A 23,008-nucleotide genomic window follows, 5' to 3' on the forward strand; every position below is an offset into this window, starting at 1 on the left:
CAAATATTACTAAATCATTGCAAAATGTATATGTGAAACGTGCATTTATGAGGGAGATGTGGTGATGTGTATGTGTATAGATTGGGGGGATACGCACGTGTGCATGTGTACAAAGAGATAAAAGGTTAAAAAAAATCCAGGTGTGTTTAAAGTGCAGGACCAAAACTCAATACAATTTTAAGAAAGCAGTATGTCATTCTCACCTTCTAGGCATGGTGTGCATTTTCCATCCTCTTTCTAATACATTCAAGAATTTTATTTGTTACTGATTTGTCTGCTTTCCAGTTGCACTGGTTTTATAGGTGAGCTTTTTCACAGAACATAAAGACATAAAGACTTGGCGAACCTTTTCTTTAGGGATTCTGTAGTTGTAGAGTCAACCAACATTACTTGCTTACTGGTGTTATTATTGAATTTCTGAGTTGCAGTAGCCTCTAGAGACAGATTAATTTGGATAGTTAGACTGGTTTTGCCTATGTACACTAGCTTACATTTATCTGGGTTACATACCATTTGCCTAATTCCTGGAGCGTTTATCCTTCACACTTGTCATTCCTCTCCAAACTTCTATGGGTTTTATTAAAAAGAAGAGGCCTGGGGTAATCGGCAGATATTGTCGACTGAATGTCTACTTCCTCCCTTGGAATTCTTGATAATTGTATAAAATCATGCTGCTATGCTCCACAGACATCACATGTTTAAACTCTCTTTTTTGAGGAACCGTGGCTCAGTACTACTCTATTTCTAATTCACAGACTTTGCCATTTATCTTGCAGGTATTGATTTTCCCTAACGGTCTTTTACAATGGACTTTAAAGCTCATTGGAAAACTAAATCATTCATGGTTATCTACTGACAGGCACAGTGAATGCCAGCTGTCATGCATTTCCTTTCTTTCTAACTTAGCACAATCTTTGCAAATGTAGATTTCTATGTTTGTGTATATACAATCTTTTTTTTTGTTTTTCACTATAAAGTGGGGGGGCGTGTATGTAAAAGTTTGTAAAAAAGCCTTTTTCCAGAAAAGTTCGAGTGAGTATAAGCTAAATCCAGTTGACCCATAATGTATGTGTCATCCAGAGTGCCTTAATTTTTCATCTTCCGCAGAAACAGAATATTGGAAAAGCTTTTTTTGTCCCTTACCACCAAAAAAGCCATCTTTTGCCTTATGGATCAACCAGGAAATCTGTGCACTTCACACACAAGAGGACTTGACAAGGATTGTAGGCAGTGAAACCTCTAGTGTACAACACTCAATCTCTTTGCCTTCAGTAGGACTGAGGAGACCCTGCAGCACGTGCCAGGGCCGCTGTTCGTGCTTGCAAGTGTTCACTGAAGGTGGCAAAAAGAAATGTGGTCTCAAAAGAAAACTTCTTTGGATCCACCTGTTCATTTTCAATAGCAGTCAGATACAGAAACATACTTCTAAACCTTGCCAGGAGGTGGTTTGTAAGTTAATTTCAGTGGCCTAGTGGCCTGAAAAAAGAAAAGTTTTTGCTTAGGAGCTTGATACAGTAACTACCAGGGCAGGAAAAACAAGGTAAAATATATTAACTACAAACATGTTTAAAGGAACACCCCCTACAGTGTTTCCAAAAGAACTTCTCTTATTTATGGAAATATATTGAAAATCTGGGGTAAACCCTTTCTTCCACAGTTAACTTTGACATTTTCAATTCTGAAAACATCTGTGATGCTCCAGATGAAATATCAGTGTTCCCATTTCATTTGTGAAAGTGTTCTGATCACTTGCTTCTCTCCACATGGGGTACTTCCAAATGAAGCACTGAGCAGGCCCTGATTTTTTTAAAAGAAATGCCTACCCCAAGTATATCTTCTTTTCTTGATGGAATTGTGTGATTTAGTTTAAAATGCCTCCCCTCTGTTTCCTCTAAAAATGTTAGTACTAAAAATGCTATGCACATGTGTATAGTACTTACTGATTCACACTGTGATTAAATGTCTTTGTTCCTTAGAACTTGCTTATTATTATAAAGGCAAAATTAATTGGGGAATGATTGCACTAACTCCTTGGATACATGCCTTTATTCCTCAGTAAGGATGCCTTTTTGTTTCAACAGATCAGCCAGAAAGGGATCTTCTAAGGGCAGAATGAAGGATTCCAAACACAGAGGTATTGCAGAATAGGTGCTCTCTTCTTTCCTGGTCTTTTCCCAGCACTGGCAAATAGTTTGGTCAGAACAGGACAGGCATGATCAGACTGTCACAGCCTGAACCTGAATTGCTGCACAGAAAGACAAACCCTCTCTCAGAAGCGCTGCATCAGTGGATCCAAAGGTGACATCATGTTTGTCCTGGCATCAAGTTCTGAAAGCTCTTGCTCGGTTACTCATACCCCTCTGTCTGAAACACATAGCTTGAATCAAATTCTTGGCTGGTATTACTTAAAATGTTCTTGTCTATAGCAGAATTGGAGACAACGTTATAGGAACTTCCCAAATCCGTACCTCCAATTTGGAACGGATGCTGTACAAAATGGTATTGTTTAAGCAGAGCTGGATTTAGCACACCAAAATGACTAATGATTCCTTAACATGCAACATCTTGCATATTGATTATGTTTAAATATCTCTAAGACTTCAAAGTCAAGTGCATAAAGTCAGTGGAAATCAAAGCTAAGATTACTGTGGTCCTCATTGTGTGTTTATTATAATGTAATCTTGAATTTTATACTCCCTGGCTTCTACCACACAGCTTCACCTTCTGTACCAGTCTTTCTCTACACCTCCCTGATTCTTTGTCTCATGTCACCCATCTTGTGTACTGAATGAAAAAAGGATGCTTTGTGTTCATCACATCATGGAAGGTTATCATGATGCATGTGCTAAAGTGGCTGAAGGCCAGGATTTATCTTGTGAGTCAAACTTAATGCATCTCCCTATAAAGGATGTATACTCCCCAGAAAAAAAAATCTCAAAACTCCAACATGTCCTACCTTGTCCTGAAGTGAGAGCAGCACTGCATGATTCAAATTTAGTTGAAGTGGTACAGCCAGGGACTGATCAGTCTGCACAAAAGCAGTATCAGCAGAATCTGAGAAAGATTCTATCATCATAGAAAATAATCAGCAATTCATATGCTTCCTTCTGAGTTTGTTAGGGCCTCAGGGGTAATCAAAGATTATAGCATCTCTTGTAGCTTTCACGTTAGTGAAATGTTTTCCATCTAACTAGCCCATGATTGGTTTCTAAATGCTGGTTCATACCTTCATATTTTAGAGGACACATGGGTTAATGTGGCCTACTTACTGCTTTAGTGTCTATTTCTCTTCGAGTAGGTTTATGCTGATTCTTTATATTAGAGTTCCCTCAGTCCCCTTGCAAAGTGGACCAGAAGTATTTTACATCTGCCAGTGAAGGTGAGCCAGCTGGAATGGGCTACAGGAAGGGAAAGACAAGCTGACTGGTAACTTAGAAATCTCTGTCTCTTCTCCAGCAATAGCCCTGCCTGTACTAAGTATCCCTGGCCTACCCCCAAGACAACTACTGGGAGGGACTAATTTGCTCTTTCCTCTTCTGCATTTTCAATTATGTCCCTCATTTTTATTTGCTACCTATCTATTTCTCATTTGAAGGGCCCAGTAATCAGCCAAGGCAGAAGCAGAGGTCTGCAGATAAGAGTGCAGGGCACTCATACCACCGGCTTCACTCGCCCTTCTGCGCCAAGTGCCTCTTCTGCATTTGGCATGGCTCTGTGGCTCAGGAGCTTTCTCTTTCCTTAGCAGGGTCTGAATTCAGCCACTTAACGCCCTGCTACAGTGCCAAAGTACGCTCTGGAGCTCAGGATTGTATATAGGAGGAGCAAATTACAGATGCAGCCAACTGGATGTTGCCAACCCGTTATCTACGGTCCTCTTTAAGTAGCCTGTCCATGTGCTCTGATTTCCCCTTTCCCTTTTGTTAAGTGCTGGAGGAAAGTGGCCTGCTCTGCTCCTCTGTCTCTGAAACACTCTGCTCCAGAGAGCAGGTGAAGTTTTGTAAGAGCTATACTTTACATTCATTAACAGCACAGAAAGGAAATTTAAGCAATTAACTTAAAAGGAGAGGTGTTTTTTGGGGTAGCTGGGTATTTTGTTTGGGTTTTTTTGTTGGTTGTTTTTTAATCAAGTAATGGCAAGATTTCTTTCTTAGAGACATTTTATATCCTTTTTTAGAGTCATGCAGGCAAAAGACACTTCAGGTTTGCTTTCTATTCCTGTGTCAAGCTCTTAAAAACATTCCTATTTCGTTTTTAATTATTACGGATATAACAGTTTGTGTTTTCCAAGTCATAGCCAGAATCATTCAAACCACAACATGAGGAATCTGCCTGTTACCTTTCATAAAGGGAATAAAAGAGAATAATAGGTGTTTTCGCAGATACTTAGAGGTGAGGAAAAACAGAGGTTCAGGAACCACATAATAAAGCCCAAATTCTGGCAACACAGACTTCTGCTCTGTGGCTAGTCTTTACTTTCTCCTCTGACTCTCTCCTCTCACAGTACTTGGCTGCAAAGCCCCTTTATAACCCTCCACGTCTGCCTCTTTTCAGTTTCCTATAGTCCTTTTTCTTTGTGTCCTTAGGCTTTTTGTACCAAGCCAGGAATTCCTCCTTGTCTTTCTGTGGCTTTGATGCAAACCAGCAGAGACCTCTTTCAACTGTGGTAGCAGTTTTTGGAAAAATTCTTCTCAACCTTTGGAAGCCCTGAAAAATGCTTATTTAAGGTGGTATATTTTTCCCACAAAATACTTGAGCCATTTCAGCTGAAACTTTCAAAAAAGATTGAGCTTGAAGCAAACACCTGGTGAGATACAGAATTAGATATGGAAAAAAAAAATTGCTGCCAAAAGCAGGGAGTTGTCAATCAGTCTGAAGCTTTTATTGTTTGTGGTATTTTAACATAAAGATGCAGGTTCCTTAGTTCCTGTCAGGAGTCTCTTCAAAGAGCAACTCTGTTAAATTGGTGAGCCTAAATAAGTACTTTTCTGCCTTGTTTCTAGTCTTTAATACATATTATTCTCAGGAAAAAATCTTACTTAAAATAATACAGACGGGCTTTAAGGGAGAATCTCTTCAAATGTTAATTATTGTTTAAAGTTTCATGTTGCTTTGTATTTTCTCTAACAGGAATTGAATGGATGAGCTTCCTCCACTCAGTTCCCAGATCAGCAGCCAGATAGGAAACCCTGTCTCTAAGGAGAAAGTGCACTGACACTCACTGGTGAGAAACAGAAGTCACCAGGTGCTGTAGCCTTTCCCTACCGCTTCACAGGAGCTCGGCATCCACAGTGTGTTTTCTGAAAAATAGGTCCTAATTGCTGCAATACATCCATTACTGTGCATACAAGTAATTAGGTCAGAAGCCTAATTCTTTAAAGAAATACAGTTTCTGCATACAAATCCTACCATTTGCTGAGTCTTCCAGAAAATCTGTTCCTTGGCTATGTGTTTCTGTCTTTACAGAAAGCTTGAAGTTAGTGCCTCCAGCACTTCAGCAGTATTTATTTCTTTTACTGGTCAGCATAGGGAAAAGCTAAGAAGCCTTTATCTTCATTGAATTGCTTTCTTCGCAAGTTAGTAGTATGTTCATGACATAAGGAAGCTGGTTAAAGGGAGAGGGTTGTTAGCTGTAAATATTTTTAGACTAGATGACTGAAGGATGTTTTGCAAATACTGTGAGGAAAATGTCTCCCCTCAAAGCAAGCAGTCACAAAATTGTAGTTTAAGACAAACAAGGTATGTGTGTTACACCATTGTGCTTATAAAGGTTTTGCTAGTTTCTAATTATAAGTCTTGTCCTAAGCAACATTCTAGAGCACCTTTAGATAAATCTAATTCTCCATGTGTCTGATGAATACAGAAATGGCTGCTTTTGCAGCATCCTGGCTGTACATGTCTGGCTTTCCTTCCCTCCCTCACATTGTTCGGTGAGGAACTAAGAACTGCTACGATAATTACTAATGAATGAATTACAAGCATGTATCTAAGAATTAATTTTTATTGTACTCTTTCTTTCTGAATTTGAGTATAGCTACTGGTCTTTTAATCTAGATACAGTCAATTTTATGACAACTTAAAAGTACTGTATGGCAATTTAAAGTCATGGTGTGAAACCTGTCTTTCTTTAGCATACCTGAAAACCAGTGAGAACAGGTTTGAACCTCTGACCAGCTCATTTCAACTACCAGAGCAAGGCTGGTTTGAAATCTGTGCCTTTCAAACTGGTCTTCTCTGTATTCAATCTGTCTGGTCTCACAGTAGAGATACCACGAACTTCAGCTGCTTCCCCAGGTTAACACTAGGGAAAGAAGATCACATTTCTTGCTCATGTATTTGTTAGAAGAGACAAGTTTCTACCTTGCTTTGTGTCTCATTTACTTAGATTGAAAGAAAAAAAACCCACCAAAAAAAACCCCAACCCAACCAGCAGACTTTGATACTACATTAAGTTTCACAACAGGTTTAATTAGAAATGGAATGTTCCTTTAAAGATTCATATCTAAATACAGCTCTTTTTAATCAAAACCATTTTAAAGGCTGTTTGTGTAGGGTGAGGTACTGGTCAAAAAAACCCAAACCTAAGACAGAAACATCATTACTGATTTTTAAATGAAGGAAGCATATTATTCCTTACTTACTGTAAAGAGTAGGTGACAGCTGTCAGCTAACATATTTATGAAATTCTTGGTTCTGATTTGCTTCTCATATTTAGCTGTTTTATATATTTATATTCAAATGTATATATACAGATATAATTTATCCTCTTTTTAGATATTTTTTTTTGGTATGTGAAAGATAATTATATTAATTCATTTCAGAAGACTAGGCTTCTTGTGTCTTTATTCTCTCCTGTTCACAGAATTAACCAAGGCCATGAATTTGTCCCTAGCAACTCCTTGCACAGTTCAGAACTGTAGAGGAAATTCAAATATACATAATGAGATACCATTCATCTTTGTGTTGTTGATGTTCTGGACCAGGCTGGGAGCAGGAAAATTGTCATCAAAACTTAGAGCAGACCCTTAAGAAGAAAAGGACCATCTCAAAGATGAAAGCAAAAATCAGGAATCTTGTTTATCCCACATGTTATCTAAGCTGCTTTTCTGACTACTAACTCCTAGGCTTGAGTCTTTTGGCAGGATTCTACCGAAAGGTAATTCTTCATATTATTTTACTTGTTCATATTATTTTAATGTCAGATGGTAATAGGTAGTGTAACAAGAATAGCTTTGCTCTCAGAGTATGTTACTGGTTTCAGTTTCAGCAAGTCTCAAACTGTAGTATGTTTTTATTTTTTGTTGGATCTGGAGGCAAGATGGTTTTGGTGGTGTTTTTTGTTTAGCTGAACGCAGCTGAGTGTTCTGAATAACAGCAGCCTTAATACATAAATAGAAGTTGTATAGCGTCTTCCATCAGATTATTTTGAAGCATTGTAAACATGTTGTTTAGACCTTTTATTTATTATAATAATATGACGCTCAGGTGAAGTGAGTCATGTACAGTTACATTTGTGAGCCAGCAGAGCCCCAAAGGGAAGGGAAATTGTCATATTCCTTGAGTATTAGTTTAACTGTTGGGTTTGTGCTTGACTTTGTTCTTTTTCTGAGGTTTGGTCTGTCATGGTCCTAAAAATTCATCTTACAGATACAAAGTCTTGTACTATGGTAGAGGAGTAATCTGGATGCATTAAAAAAGAAGCTGCTGATTACTTAAAGGGGGTTTAGTTTAGTATAAATAAAGAAACATTAAACCTCAGATACTTGCTTTTTTCTTCATTCTCCATTTGCTTGGGAGGGAATTTTCTTTTATCCCAAAACATTTCCAGCAGCTTTCTGTTTCTTTATTTCACCCACAAAAATCTGCTCCAGACAAGATCGGAGAAAAGTTGACATTTTTGTACCATAAGGGTTAAATATGTTGTTGGTGTTCACATTACACACACAGTCCTTTTATGTATTTATATCCTCACTTGAGAATAAGCCTTATAAGAAACTGAGACCAGATTCAGAAGTTTTTTTTTGCTGTGCTGCCTCACCAAGTCTTTATTTCTTTGCGTTGTCTTTCTACAGGAATCAGTTATGAAATTCTAATAATCTTTTCCATGACAATTTCTAAAACAGCAGTGGTATTTAATTTTTAGAACACTCTTTCTAAGGCTCTCCTAATTACGGTTTTCTAAACCAGAAATTATTTTTAACATACAATAAATATCTCCATGGATGAAGGGAAGGAAGGGCAGAGGAAATATCCCCAGCACTGAAAAAATAACAGTAAAAAAGAATTAAAAGGTGTTTTCTCAGTTCTTTCTTGATTTCTGTGCTTAATCATATCACGTTATACAGGGAGAAGAGAGGGGTAGGAAGAGATTAGAGTTTGTTTACCTGTTTTTTGTTTTTTTTTTTTTTAAATACAGAGTTTCTTGATTTAAGCCAGGGAATTTCAAAGATAGAGGAGGATAGAAGAGCAAAAGATCAGGAAATCCCTGATTTTATTAGAGTTAGACAGTGTAGATTGTTTTTCTTTTTCTTATGTTGGTCTAAACCATTATTTTGGACTGGTTTAGGAGAACCAAAATTCTACTGAGAAGGCTCAGATTCATCCTTGGCCTCCGGAGCTTGGTCTGACAAAGTCTTGCAAATTAGACTTTCTAAGTGAAAATCCTACTGAAAGCAGTCTCTGCTCTGACATAAGATTCCCAGTTTGGTGCTATTTCAGCCAGCTCCCTCTCCTAGGCAGGGTCACAACACGTCTTAAGATAGAGAAGGATGTGTGATGGTGAAATTACTTGTGCTAGCACACAAGATGGATAAATGGGCATGTCAGTAAAGATTTAGGGCTGTGCTTCCCAAGTTGATGCTGAGGCAAGAAGATGAATGCATTTCTTGTTAAAACAAAAAAGATGTCATTAAGTAGGTAAAGAGAAAGTATATTTGAGCATATTGTTCTAACTTTTAGTACCTATGTTTCAATGACATTGAAAATCTGAAAAGGAGTAGGAGAAAACCCACTAAATGAATCAAGGCTTTCATAGCGAGAGGCTTAAGGAACTTACTTGGTTTATCAAAGAGAAGGTTAAGAGCTGATCTGATTGCAGTGTATGAGTGCCTACGCATTCAGAAGGCATCTGAGATTAGGGTGACCTTTAACAGAGAAGGACAACTAGATCAAGTGGTTTATAATAGACACGGTAAGCATTGCTTCCCCAGTGAGGTAAATTAACTTAGTTGGAAACTTTTAAATCAAGCTGTTGAGGTTTTTTCCCAAAATTTAGGGTCTGGTTGACCACAAATTGTCAGTCTTCATAATCCAAAGGGATGAAACTCTCCAATGAATTAAATTGTGTAAAGAATTTTTTGGGAAACCAGGTGTAATGGTTCCTTCTGGCCTAAAACAAATCTGTAGATTGCTGCAGGCATTGCTTTCAGTATTCTGTGTGATTGTGAATACAAGCACTCAGAGAGAATCATCTCCTTTTTCATTTTTCTGTGCAAGCTGTACTCTAAAAGGGGAACATGCAAGAGGATAGCACACCAAGTGGCTCTGCATTATGCCATAGGACTGGACATAAAAAAGTAGGGAGGGAAGCCTAACTGCTAGTGGCCAGAGACAGAAAACCGGTCTCCCAAGTCCAGGACTCCAGCCCTGCAACTCTGTTAACAGAAATGATGTGGAATTTACAAAAATACTATTAGTTGAACCTCAATCTCTAAAAGGAAAATTAGAAAGCTGAATTTATTAATATTTCACCTCATTAAGACATAAAAGGTTGTTCCCAGCACTGGGTCCCCTTTTAGTTGTACTAAAAATGTCTTAGAAGTCTAAACTCCAAAGGTGTCTCCTTCCTTCTTTGTTTTTCAAGTACTCACTGTTATTTCAACAGCTCTTCATGGATAGCTGTAGTATCTAATATGTTAGCAAGTGAATTACAGCAAGATTTTTGTTTTGTTTTAAAATGCCTCCAGGCTGATTTAACTGACTAGTTAGTGGTGTGTGGAGACCACAACTACCACAGTCACAGTTTTCCTTGGGGAAGCTGGAGCTTGCTGCCAAATTGATCAAGAAGGGGAGACACAAACACAGTGAGAAGTTGCATTCAGAGAAATATGCCTTCAGAGTACAACGTTGTTACTGTATTTTGGGAACCATGTGGAAGTGAAGGGAAATATTAGTCCCTGGGGTCTGGATTCTTTCTTAGTGGATGCTTATGTCTTTCTGCACTTGGGGAAAGACATCTGCTCAGAATTTGAAAGAGAAACAAAAAGTAAAATCATGGGTTCATTGCAATCTGAGTGAGGTTAGGTTTGATTTCAATGAGATCCAGATTTCATGCTCTATGCAAATGTGCTACGTGTGCGTACATTGAGAGAGCCTGTTAGACAACAAAATGTGATTAAAGCAACCCTCAGTTAGACCACAGGATTATGGTAAAAAACCCTATAATGTTGTAAATTAATTATTCTTTCTGTTCTATCTGAACATTTGCACAAGTCTCTGAATCAGCTGCTGGGAATCTGACAGAAGCCCTCCCCTGGCTTGGTTATTGGCCATTTACATCTGCTTATTTTTTTCAAATCCCCAAATGTGAAGAGCATAGAGATGGAGGTGTGGGGAGATGGTGTTTAGAGAACTGCAGGCTCACCATACAAAAATACATCTCTGTGGGGACGTGCTCTGTGCTAGTCAAGGAGGGTTGGTACATGGGGAGCATTGATGGCATTCCTCCAAGATAAGGAAGTTGTGCACATCACAGAATCATAGAATCATTTAGGTTGGAAAAGATCCTTAAGATCATTGAGTCCAATCATTAACCTAGTGCTATTAAGTCCACCACTAAACCATGTCCCTAAGCACCACATCTACACATCTTTTAAATACCTTCAGGGATGGTGACTCAACCACTTCCCTGAGCAGCCTGTTCCAGTGCTTGATAATCCTTCTGGTGAAGAAATTGTTCCTAATATCCAATCTAAGCCTCCCCTGGTGCAACTTGAAACCATTTCCTCTTGTCCTGTCGCTTGTTACCTGGGAAAAGAGACTGACACCCACCTTGCTACAACCTCTTTTCAGGTAGAGCTCCATCTGTAGAGCTGACTCAGGTGTTCCTGATGATGAAGAATAAGCAAGGAAATGTATAACAGCATTGCATTGGTTTGAACAGTAAATTACACTTAGTATTAGCCAAATGAGAAATATGTTCCCTGTTGGGACAAAAGCAGCACAAATGTGGAGAGAACAGATTCTTGCTAGTTTGTGTTGGCCAACTGTGCCAACTATTGTATCACAATGTTAATGTTTCTGATTTTATGCTGGGCATTTTAAATATGTGCTCTGTTGAGTATGTGTATTCATTTCTGTTACTCTTTTAGTCATCATAATATGTACAGTTACGGTAGGAGACTGTGTATATATGACAGAATTTATGATAAGCTTCAGCATGTGGTCATTCTCCACAGTGGCAGTGTGCTCAGCTTTCCTGACAAGTGGAGCTTAAACACAGGAGGAGTTCACATAGGTCTTGTGATCTAGAAGGATGCTGAAAAACATGTTGTGTGTCATCACAATGATGACACACAAATAAGAAGTGTTGTCCAACACTTGAAAAAAATCCCAGAACTTAATTTAGATGCTGCTCCTGCATTGGTAAATTATGTATGCCCCTGTTTTCTCCCTTTGATTACCAGAGGGAAACATTGGATTATGTTATCAGTTTGTTCCACATACAGTTTAAAGTTTTGCTTCATGAGAGTAAAACAACACAGTATGCCGTAGGGCCACTCTTCCTGTTTTTTCATGAGCTTCTTAATGCCTAGTGATTAAGTCATACTCAGTTAAATCGCTTATACCCACTTACCATTCTGTTTACAAATGCTTGTCTAACAGACAATTTTAGATTTGACCCAGAAGTTACATGATGAGAGGTAACTGAGCTGAGGGCATAAATTCCCAGTCGCAATTCTAAACCTTAATCAGATGTGAGGTTATGCTGCTGTTACAAGAAGACAGAGCTTTTGGCTGTAGATTTTTGTTGGAGTGGTAGCAATAACATGTTTGACACTTGTTTAGCATGCTTCAATAGCTAAGCAGATCGGGAAGAGAATGAAAGCTTAGAAATTAAGTCATTAGGTAGAAATGGCAAATGTAAATCGGTGCACTATCACTAACTCAGATGTGTAACTAGCAATTTAGCCCTGGATACTAGACAGCTGCAACTCAGATAAGCATCTGGACTTATCCAAACTTTTAAACTGGAGATTGCACGCAAGCAAAAACTAATACAAATATTCTGGATTTCCAACATCACAAAAAGCAGCTTTTCTTGCAATGTATGTCACCTCATTTAAAAAAAAGGCTTAGAAATTATATGTAACCTTTCTGTTTACAGGAATTTACCCCTTGGCAGGATCAGTGCAGTTTATTTCTGAGGTTCACAAATTGATGTTTGTACTGTCTGCTATGTGTAAAGACATCTTTTAAAATAACCAGAACTTTAATTTCACTGAAGGACTTCTCCTGATGCACTTGCTCAATTTTTTTTTCTCCTTCCTATGCCTACTTTGATGTCTCTTAGTAGTCTGGTTCAGTTCCCAGAAGGCACTAGAAGAATCTGTGGTACCATGATATAGAACAGGGCAGGGAGAGTTTCTGGTAACAAGAATTATAAGGGAATTCAAGGATGAAATTGTTGAATTCCTGATGATAATGTGTAACAGCTCATATAAATGTGCTGTTGTACCTGAGGACTTGCAAATATGATGCAAGTTTCAGAAACCCATTCCATGGAGAATGTAAGCTTTTCGGTGGCATCTTTTTGCCAGGCAAATTAATAGAAACCTCAATATAAATAGTATAAGAGGACACCTCATACTGTAAACTGCCTGTAAAGTGTCAACATCGTTCCTTTTTAAAGATAAATCCTTCTTTACAAACCTGCTTGTAAGGGTCAACAAACATGTGAATAAAGATGTTTTAATTGACACATTTCGAATTACCAAAAAGGTTTTCACAAAACCCCGTGGCAAAGGTTTTTAAGAAAACTAAATTGGCATAAGGGGATCCTGATATGCCAAAAAAGATGCTTGTGAGGTAAATGAGCTGAGGAAGTTTGCTAATGGTGAAGTTCTCCAGGGTAGTGGGAGCAAAGAAAGACCAAGACATAGTGAAAGACCTTAATGAGACTGAGAAGCCAGACAATAAATGGTTGGTGAAGTTCTATCTAGACAAATGTAAAGTGATGACACACATTGAAAACTTCACAAAACTTCACATAGAAAGTAATGTGCTGTGAATTGGCTATTAACACTTGGGAGTGAGATCTCAGCTTTATAATAGTGATTCCATGTAAACATCAGCTCAGAGTTCAGTAGTGATCCACCCTGAGTATTGTATATGATTCCTGTTCATGTCTTAAAAATATTTGATTGAATTTGTTAAATTGTAGAATTGAGAAGGGCAACAATGATGCTCAAAAGAATGGAATGTTTTCTGTGCACAGAATGACTGAGCAACACAGAGATAACCTGGGGTGTGGTACAGGTCTTACAAAATTGGGTTGCATGTTAAAACAAAAAGAATTGTTTCTTGACACAGGAGATTGTAGGCATTGGATCTCAATGTAAAGTGTGCAGACTGTTTTACATCAGTTCAAGGGGTGACTATGCAAGAGAAAGTTACTGGGATTTAACAAATACACAGAAAACAGCTGGCTCTGGAAAATTTTCGGTGGAAAAATATGTGAACCATGTGAAAATAGTTGGGGGAAATAGGATGTATGTTTGTGCTGCTCCTGTTCTCTTGGTAACTACATATGATTGTTTTGGGGGATAAAATGATAGCCTAGATGGAACTTCAATAGAGTGTAGCAGTTCTATGCTTTTGGGTTGTCTGTTTCTACATTTGCATTTTTAAAGTGCTTTGAAAGTCATTGTCACCAGTCGCAGTAGTTGTGAAGTCTCATGTTTGCATGTTCTGAAATCAGGAAATAGTAGTAGTAGATTACTGCTGAAACCTGTCCAGATTCTGTTATTCCTACCTCACTTACACCACTTGTGTGGTTTTAAGGAACCTCGTTGCAAAAAGATATCAACTTCAACTTTGTTGGAAAGGCATTTTTAAATTTAACTTTTTATTAAACCAATTGAAATAGGAGAACAAGACTAAAAGGTTGTTAAACTTAGTTATGGCTACCAGAGCACTGTGAATTGGTTTATTAATTCCTCCTGTAGCATAAACAGCATAGTGCAGATTTTTATTTGCCTTTGTGGTAGCTGTTAGCTTCTCTTATTTTTTTGTTTTATAGAACTGGTTTTTAAATACTGGTGCTCCCCACTGGCAAAGTATGCTGCGTCATTTCCTAATATACACCTCAGCAAATTACTCTCTCCCTCTTTCCTATTCCTTTCCTCCCTGCAATGAAGAGGATAATTTTGTGTAGTGATCTGAGATCAGTTTACTTTGCAGCATTAATCTTCTAACAGAGAGATACTATTTTATTTTTCCAGCATGCTGTAATCCACCCCAGTTTCTGATATATTTAAAACCTATTAATTGTTAATGTTGCACTTCTTGAATTCTAATCATGACCAGACTACATGCGGGGCTCCAGTTTGGGAAGGATCATTAGCTGTTCCCCTGGGGATCCCGAGTGGTACTTTCTGGAAGCAGCGTGAGCTGTATTATTTGTGTAGATTTTGTCCTTGTGCTGCTACATCTGTTTGAAACTGGGACTTTGTGCATAGTCTGCATTATATGGTTTTGAACTGCATTGCCTAATGCTAGCGCTGTGGATTGTTATCTGGAATGCACAGAGGAGTCATTGATCACTGCTGCTTTTTCCCTTTTTATTTTTTTAAACGGGACTGCAGACGTTAGTGGGTATTTTTGCTATTTCTTTTCACCGATCTCAGACACTTCAAATGGTTGAGGTACTTTTCAACATTACTCTTTTGTTCTAGATTACATGATCTAACAATTAGTAGTTAAATTGAAAAGCAAAACATATCTTCCATTTAAGAAAAAAACCCCTATTCCTTAATTATACGACAATTTTTTAATATATGTAATAAATGTTGTAATATGTATTGACTGGCATATGTATTATAAAATGGATGCTCCAAAAACTTTTGATCTGCATGTATAATTGTGATGTACCATTTACTGCATCACCCTGCATAATATAAGTCAAACATGTTTTTTGTTATATCTTAAGCTTTTAAACTTTGGACTGTCAATATATTCTAAAAACAGAGAAAACAGGAAATAAGGATATTTATAAGGATATTTATTTTAAGGGTTTTTTTTAGACTTTATCACATAGTTTGTAACAACACTGTCATTTAATCAGTAGTTCATTCTAGACAAGGTGTTTTTACTTTTGTAATTGTCTTGATATGGTACCCCTATGGCAATGAAATACAGTATTTAATGGCAAAAGCTGATAAAAATTATATCATCTTTCCAGAAACTTTGTTAGCAATGTCATTTACAAAACCATGCATTTGGTTTAAAAGGAATGTAGCAAGAAACCGATGTAGCTGTAGTCCAACAAAATTAAGTGAGCGTTTAATGTTAAGTAATAGATTATCAGAGAATGTCTTTTTAGGCAGATAGGATGCAGTATGTTTTTATTGAACTTGTGTATTTGTGTATCTGCATATATGTGAAGAAAATCCTCATTAGTACAGGCTTCTCTGGAAGCTTAAATGTGTACTAGGGGAAAATTACAGTATTTATCCCCAGGTTTAGAAAGTCTGGAAGCAGCTAATTTACTGCTACAATTCTTTAACTAATGAATCAGTAACTTCACTTTTCTCTCTTCCTTTCGTAAGTCAGCTTAGTATCAAATATGTGATGTGTACCAACCAATATTAAACAGCCAGGTTTGGTTTCTTCAAATAATACTGTAAAGGAAAAAAAATCATCATTGTGACTACGAAGCAAGCTTCAGAAAAATATGACTTTACAACAAATTGAACTATTTTCTCCTGAGCTGGTTTAAAAAGAAGGTTGGAAAATGAGCACTTTTCTTGTAGACTGTAATTTTTTGCCCTCTTCTCTTCCAAATCCATTTCTCATCTTAAATAAGGATGGAGGACCACACGGGCAAAGATGCTCATAGGATAATTTGAGTTGAAAGGGACCTCAGAGGTCATCTGGTTCAACCTCCTGCTCAGAGCAGGATCAACTGTGAGATCAGACCAGATATTCTGTTTTCTTTGAATTAGAAAAATATGCTTGAATCTTTTTGAGTCAGGAAATTAATTTTAATCTGTATCCATGCCACATCAGGAAAAATGATATATTATGCTTGAGGCCTCGACAGAGTAGCAGTTACAAACTCAGTTTCCCTAACATCTAGTGCCATTCTCCAGCTCCAGCAGTGTTAACAACAGACTCTCTGCCGTTTTGAGGATATTCTAAACTGGGGACCAACAGAAGTCCTGGTATTTAGCAAAAAAGAGCTAATCAGTTCCCAATTCCTGAAAATGCTCGGTCAAATTTAGGATTAATATATTCAATGCTTCACTTATCTCACATTCTTCATAGTGTTTTCTGAAGTGTGGTAACTTCAGTACCTTTTCCTGGTGCAAACACTCCCTGTGTGCTCCTCCAAACTTCAGCCTTCCTATGGGCTCTGTCACTCATCTGTTCTGCACAGAAATGTTGGGGGATTGAGACCTTTGTTCCCAGCAAGTGGTGTTTCTAATAGAGCCTGTAAAGGACCTCTTCTCACAAAGAGTCTTCAGGAGAGAATATTTTCCACGTAAGTGCTAATATCTATCACTGAACAGAAAAGCAAGTAGAGAGAAATGACAGTGATTTGTTAGGGGGCAAAAGTGGTTTCTTGTAATGTGTCTGTTGGATCAGCGGGTGATAGGGAAAGGCTTTCAGGGGGCTCTTTGCAATTCAGACGCGACAGTGGGGCCCCGCAGCACAGACTATGTGCAGGGTTCAGGGAGGAACTGTTTAGTAGCCTGGGGATGGCAGTAACAATGGAGCTACCTTTTTTTCATAAGCTCTGGCATGCTACCAATTCCCTAACCTATGCTAAATCTAATTATTATGAGGGCTGAAATGTTATTTCTTCCTGTTTATCTCAAAAAAAAAGTAAAGAAAAGGAAAAGCTTCCAGCAGACATTGTTATATTTAATTTTTATTCTATACTGTATGTTGCCCTAAAAAGTTGTAAATTGATTATTGCTTGTTCTTCAGATGGATCCTGTGCAAAAAGCAGTCATAAACCATACATTTGGAGTGTCCATTCCCCCAAAGAAGAAACAAGTAATTTCCTGTAATGTTTGCCAGCTTCGCTTTAACTCTGATGTGAGTATTGGCTATTTTAATTCCTTTTTCTCCCCCGCCTCCCCCCCCTCCCCGGTACATTAGGTATAATTAATCTAAATCTCTTTTTTCCCAAACAAATCATTCCAGTCCTGCCTACATTCTGCTCAGCCTGCTAGACTGATAATTTGTCCACTCAGAGGTGGAAGTCCATAGAGTTACATTGCTCTTTGATTTTCTTGAATGGGTCTGGCACAATATCCAATGCCACGTCCATTGACCGATATCCCATTTGACAGTAACCTCCAAGATGCACTGCAAAAAGAAATTAAAAAAAAAAAAAAAAAAAAGAGGGGGAGCAGACTGAAAAGCTTCCCTGAGAGTTCTCTGTGTCATACCCACTCTTCTTCCAGAAGAAATATCATTTTCCTGTTGTTCCTACATCCTTGCTGATAACGTCTTTTGATTTCTTAATAAAGTCACTCTTCCAGTAACTTTCATTTGTAATAAAAATGAACATTTACTTCTAGCTGTCTTTTTGCATATGATAAAGTTCAAGGAAATGGTTTTCTGAGGTGTAATTAAAAAAATGCATTACAAAAGAGTACATTGACTGATACATTTAAAATATATATCCAACTAATGTTTTTCCTCAGTAGCTTGAAAATTAAAGAAATCAAGAAAACTATGTCTAAGAAAAAAATGGCCTTTGACACTTTAAAAATATGTGTTTGTTCTGGGAGACTACTTACTAATGTCATTAAGCTTATTAAAAAAAACCCCAAAATTCTCAGATTTTTTTGTTGATCTCAACTGTAAGAACAAATCTGTAAGTGATGTGTTTAATATTATATATATTGCTGTTACAATTCCAGTCTAAGAAATAGTTTGCCTTCAAGTACATGGTGCTCCTAGAGATTTGGAGTAAAACACTCATACCTATTACTCTGATTTTTCTCTGCCTCTACCATTCCACTTTGAAGAGTGTTTTGTAAAGCAGTTTCCAGAGTTTGGCTTTCTTGTCTAGTCTGGTAAGGATTCTGAAGCAGTGCTATCTTAACCTTCAAATTGATTTCTAAATCTGTAGTCTTTTGACAAGCTTATTAAACTTTCTTTGTAGTGGCAATACCTTCTTAGATAACAGATTTCAAGTGTCATTATTTAAAATTTAGTTCACCTGTTTCCTCTTTAAGGTTAAGATTTAAGGTAAAAAAAATCTTTCTGCTCTGATACTTGGTCCAGATACCTACTTTCACTGATTGAAACGAAGAACCAATAAAGCTTTAAAAAATTTCCCTAGGTTCCATGGATCTGAATCTTGCATCTGAGCTGGACCTTACTCCATCACCAGGGAAGCAGCTCAGCCTGTTCCTGCTCTTCCCTCTCCTCCTGAGGTCAAGGTCCCTCTGATGGGTCTTGTCCCTAGAGGAGTCACTCTGTCTGCACTGACATTCAGGTGGACAAACAGCACTTCAGGCAGATGGAGTGAATCATCACTTAGTGGCTCAAAACAAAAAATGAGCTGAAATGTTATATTGGTTTGTACATCTGCCAACCAAGCAATTTTACCTATCTAGACTTACGCCCTTTCTGTTCTACTTTGTGAGTATCATATTCTGCTTTCAATAGTGGCATCACAAAAGCATGGCAGATTATAGCCTTCTTTCTTCTTCTGGAGCAGGTGTATTCATAGGGTGTCGTTCTCCTTTCTTTCTGAACGTGATCAATATGCTCAGTTCTAGTTACTAGAAAATATGATCATCCTTTTGTAATGGATGATTGCATGAAAAGATGAAGCATTAGGACTGTGTCACTGTTAGTGATAAAATGCAGTTCCTTACTTTCTACAGCAGTTTGCTTTACCAGGACACCCAAAACCAACCTGGGAATTTGATTTTAGAATGCACTGAGATTCTAGTAGTGTTATTAATACCAGAAAATACTTAAATATAAATTTAAGTTTCACAAATATTTCATAACCACAACTTACAGGAATTTTTGGAGAATGTGTTTTCATAGTGTAGCACTTCTATTTTAAAAGCTATCTAGCCTTTCTTTGGATTATTCAGCTTCTCCTGGGAAGCTTACATAAGATTTTAAATATATCCTCCAGGTTCAGTCTTTTGGCCTTAAGAGTTATTTATCTGAGTGTGTGTTGCCTTTTTTTTTTTTTTTCCTGAGAGAGTGAGATCTTATTTTATTCAGCTATTATTCTCACCACCCCCACCATCTTCCCATAGTCTGTGTTGTTATAATTTCACTGAGGTAATGCTAATGGCCTTTCAACTAAGATCTGCAGACTCTTACAGTTCTTTCTTAGCTTGTTAAAAGCTCCTTCACAGAAATAAAAATCTGGACTCTTTGCTTGTATTTTTCTGTTTGGTCTCTTTATAATGTGAAATTATGCTTAAGAGGTGAAGTGGTCTTTGCAATCCATCCTGTGTTTTGTGGATTGGGGAAAAGGGAGTCAGATATTTGTGAACCTTGTAACTGTTGAATCTTTCAGTGAATCACAGAATCATCTAGGTTGGAAAAGACCTTGAAGATCATCTAGTCCAATCAGTTCCACCATGTAACATCCTAAGAATGTATTGAGAGTCTTCTGAGTGGCATCAAACTGATAACCTGCATTAAAACCTTGAGCATAGCACATTGCAGAATGAGATTCATAGCACAGCCACTTCACACTTGCAGTTCCTTCTAGCTCTACAAGGATGACATGCTCCTTGTTGTTGATGGGCATTCTGTTTCTTTGAACTTCCTTTGACCTAAATTATGCAAGCAAAGGAAATAAAAATGACAGAAGTAAGCTATTAAGTAGTTTTCTTACTTTTGTTCTCCTAAATGAATTTCAGTTGCATGATGTTTGAAGATTCTGGCCTGATTCTGGTAGTGCTTTATCTATTGCATGAGTAACATACGGATCAGTGGATATTCATCTGTGAGAACAAAATTGGTTTCCTTGAGTGCAATCTTTCCTTCACACTGTGGACACCCGTTGGTCTGGATCAATAAATCAAAAAATTCAGCCTCGTCAATTTATAGTTGTCAAACCTCCCACTAAACTAATACAGTAAATTGCAAAGGTTTCAGTTTTCTTCTGCTAGTGTGTCTGCATGTTTAGCTTTGGTGAGAATGTTCTGGCATCAAGATTCAGAGGCAGGGATCTGCAGCTATCTGCAGGAGGAGAAAGTCTGATACTAGGGCTGGAAGGAGATTTTAAAATGGGTTGTCTCCAATGTGAGAGTAAACATCTAATGTTGAAGTATTACCCTCTGTATTTTGAAAAATAAAAATCGCTAGGATAATGCTATTTTTCCTCTACCATATTATAATTTGAACAGTGTTTCCTAACTGAATTCTTCAGTACAGTCTCTCATACTTTTAAAACTATTTTAAAAAGTACAACGTGAAGAAAACATCTGCGTACAAACTCTGAATTTGGTCTAGTTTTAGCCTGATCCATTTATCTTCTTCCAAAAAAGAAATGATGGGGTTTGATTGATACTCATAGGCATTCGCCATCATACACTATCTGTCCTTTTCTGGAATTCACTAACTGCAGTTTTGAACTCAGTCAACAGTCAATTTGGAACTTGTGTTTTTCTGATAATAAATTATGGCACAAACAGTTTGACCACCCCTTCTAAGCTCTGTCACCTCCAGCAGAAACTGTAGTACGAAAGAGATGATCCAAAGTCTTGAGAAACAGAAAAATAAAACGCCATCTCTGTGAAGTAACACCAAACTAAAGTTGTTTTAATAGCCTGAATTTTGAGGTTCTTGAATGGGAATTTTATCTACAATAGTAGTATTGACTTGACAACAGTGATAACTGAGGTTGCTTCAACAATATTTTTCACGTGATCCAGTTAAGATGCTCTAGCTCGTACTTAGAGTGGGTTTGGGTGCCTAAACCTAACTGTCTTGTTGTTTGAGTATCTGACATATCTGGGACATCCACACCAGGCAGCTGGAAGTGAGGCAGGACACCTGAGGACATCCCAAATTGTACTGGATTCCTGTTTCTAGAACTGAATCCCCACTTATTAGGTTTGCCTTCTATGTTCTTTTTAGTTTCTTTTCTTCTTTTTTTTTTTTTTTTTTTTTTTTTAGAGGGGGAAAGCAGGATTTAGTGAGGAGTAAAAGCACTAAAAGAGAAAAGGGAAAGTTAATTAACCTCAAGATTATGTTACCAGAAAACTGGAAAGTTAGTAGAGCTCTCAACAATTCAAAGGAAGTGAAATGGCAAAAAAGTGAGGAGGGAATAGAGAAATGGATTTTTCCTAAACTAATTGTTAATGATGGTAGATATCAGGAGTCAACTGCTGTTGAATTAAGTTGGAAATCTCAATTTAATAGCATTGTGAAGATTGGTATTTGATGAGACTGATTAGTCAGAATAGTCAATGAGATAGTTACTGCAGCTTGTTTAAACTTTATTCTGTTATGCAGAAGAATGTATTTTTTTTTTAAAACTGTGGGTGTTTTTTTTTTTAAAAAAAAGCACCATCCATTAATAGTTACAGTTGGATTTGCTCCGGTATATTAGAATGAACACAGGTGTTTCTATCTTTGCATCAAAATACCTTTTATCTTTTTATCTTAACACCATTTTATCTTTTAATTCCTACATGATGATGAAACAGTATGTGTTCCAGTGCAGCAATGACTAGTGTGTCAGTAAAGTTCAAGCTATGGTCTTGTGTTATAATCCAGCTCAGAAAAAATGAGAAATATCTCAGTTATGTTTACTACCACCAGAGACCAGGCAGCAGAAGAGGAAGAATCCTCTTCATGGAACAGATTGTGATAGTGAGTCAGATTTTACGCTTGCTTAAAGGCTACCAGGGCAAGAGACGTAACTGTATTCCACCAAGAGGAAGCAAGACATGCTGAGAAAGATCTGTCTTAGCCTTTGAAAAAATAATTTTTATTCCTTTTAAGAATTCTGGGATTCCTTCCAAATCCATGGTGTATCTATGTGGACTATAGATAAACTTTGCTAAATAAGTTTTCATATTAATTACATAGGTCTGGCTTGTTGATATTAATTATTTTTATTACAGACATTCTAGCAGAAACAAAAAGCAGCTTGAGTGACTTTGCTGAATCCTTATGATACCCATAAGAGGGTCCAGTAGCAACAGGGCAAGGGGAAAAACGCCTGTTTTCTACCCCATGTAGATTCCTTCTCTGCCTACTCTTGGCTCATTTTTTCTCATTCCTTCTGGCCACCAGATGAATCTGCAGCATCTCCTGCAGCTGCTGTGTGGCAGTAAGTCCCTCTGGCAGCTGTGGAGCTTTGGCCAGACTGTCTCTGAGATGTCTATTATATTCTGCTATGGCGTCTGACACTGTAGCTTGCAGCCATAAGAGAAAAGTGAGTTGCAGTTGCAAGGATGCCTGTTTGGCTTCTGCAGAATTGCTTTTTTCTCCATATCTATGAATCATCACCTTATGTGCAAGTAAATTCTCTCTGCTCTTTTCCCTCCTTATTTGTACTGATAGTCCAGAGTTTGGAGCTTGAGCACTATACAATAGTCAGTGCTAATCCAGTCCCTTTCCTCAGCAGCCAGACCTCTCTGTACTCCAAACTCACAAATACATTAGGCCAGCAGTGCAGCCAGCAGTCCACATGTTTTTTTTATTCTTTTGTTTGTTTGTTTGTTTTGTGGTGGGTTTTTTTGAAAACGGAGTTTATCATCTGTTGGTCACATCTAAAAGAAAT

At 37.6% G+C, this 23,008-nt stretch overlaps 1 protein-coding gene across 6 annotated transcripts in view; it reads left to right on the forward strand.

The window, feature by feature from the left end:
- The window catches only part of ZNF385B (zinc finger protein 385B), a 172,612-nt gene that overhangs the window by 114,919 nt on the left and 34,685 nt on the right, over nucleotides 1–23,008 (forward strand). For all 6 annotated transcript variants that reach the window (XM_074873067.1, XM_074873068.1, XM_074873066.1 and 3 more), the window contains one exon: nucleotides 17,209–17,319. In XM_074873067.1, the coding sequence (XP_074729168.1) occupies nucleotides 17,209–17,319 (111 nt within the window). The remainder of the gene's footprint in view (nucleotides 1–17,208; nucleotides 17,320–23,008) is intronic.

The sequence above is a fragment of the Strix uralensis genome, chromosome 6 (genome assembly GCF_047716275.1).
Source record: "Strix uralensis isolate ZFMK-TIS-50842 chromosome 6, bStrUra1, whole genome shotgun sequence".
Taxonomy (NCBI): Eukaryota; Metazoa; Chordata; class Aves; order Strigiformes; family Strigidae; genus Strix; species Strix uralensis.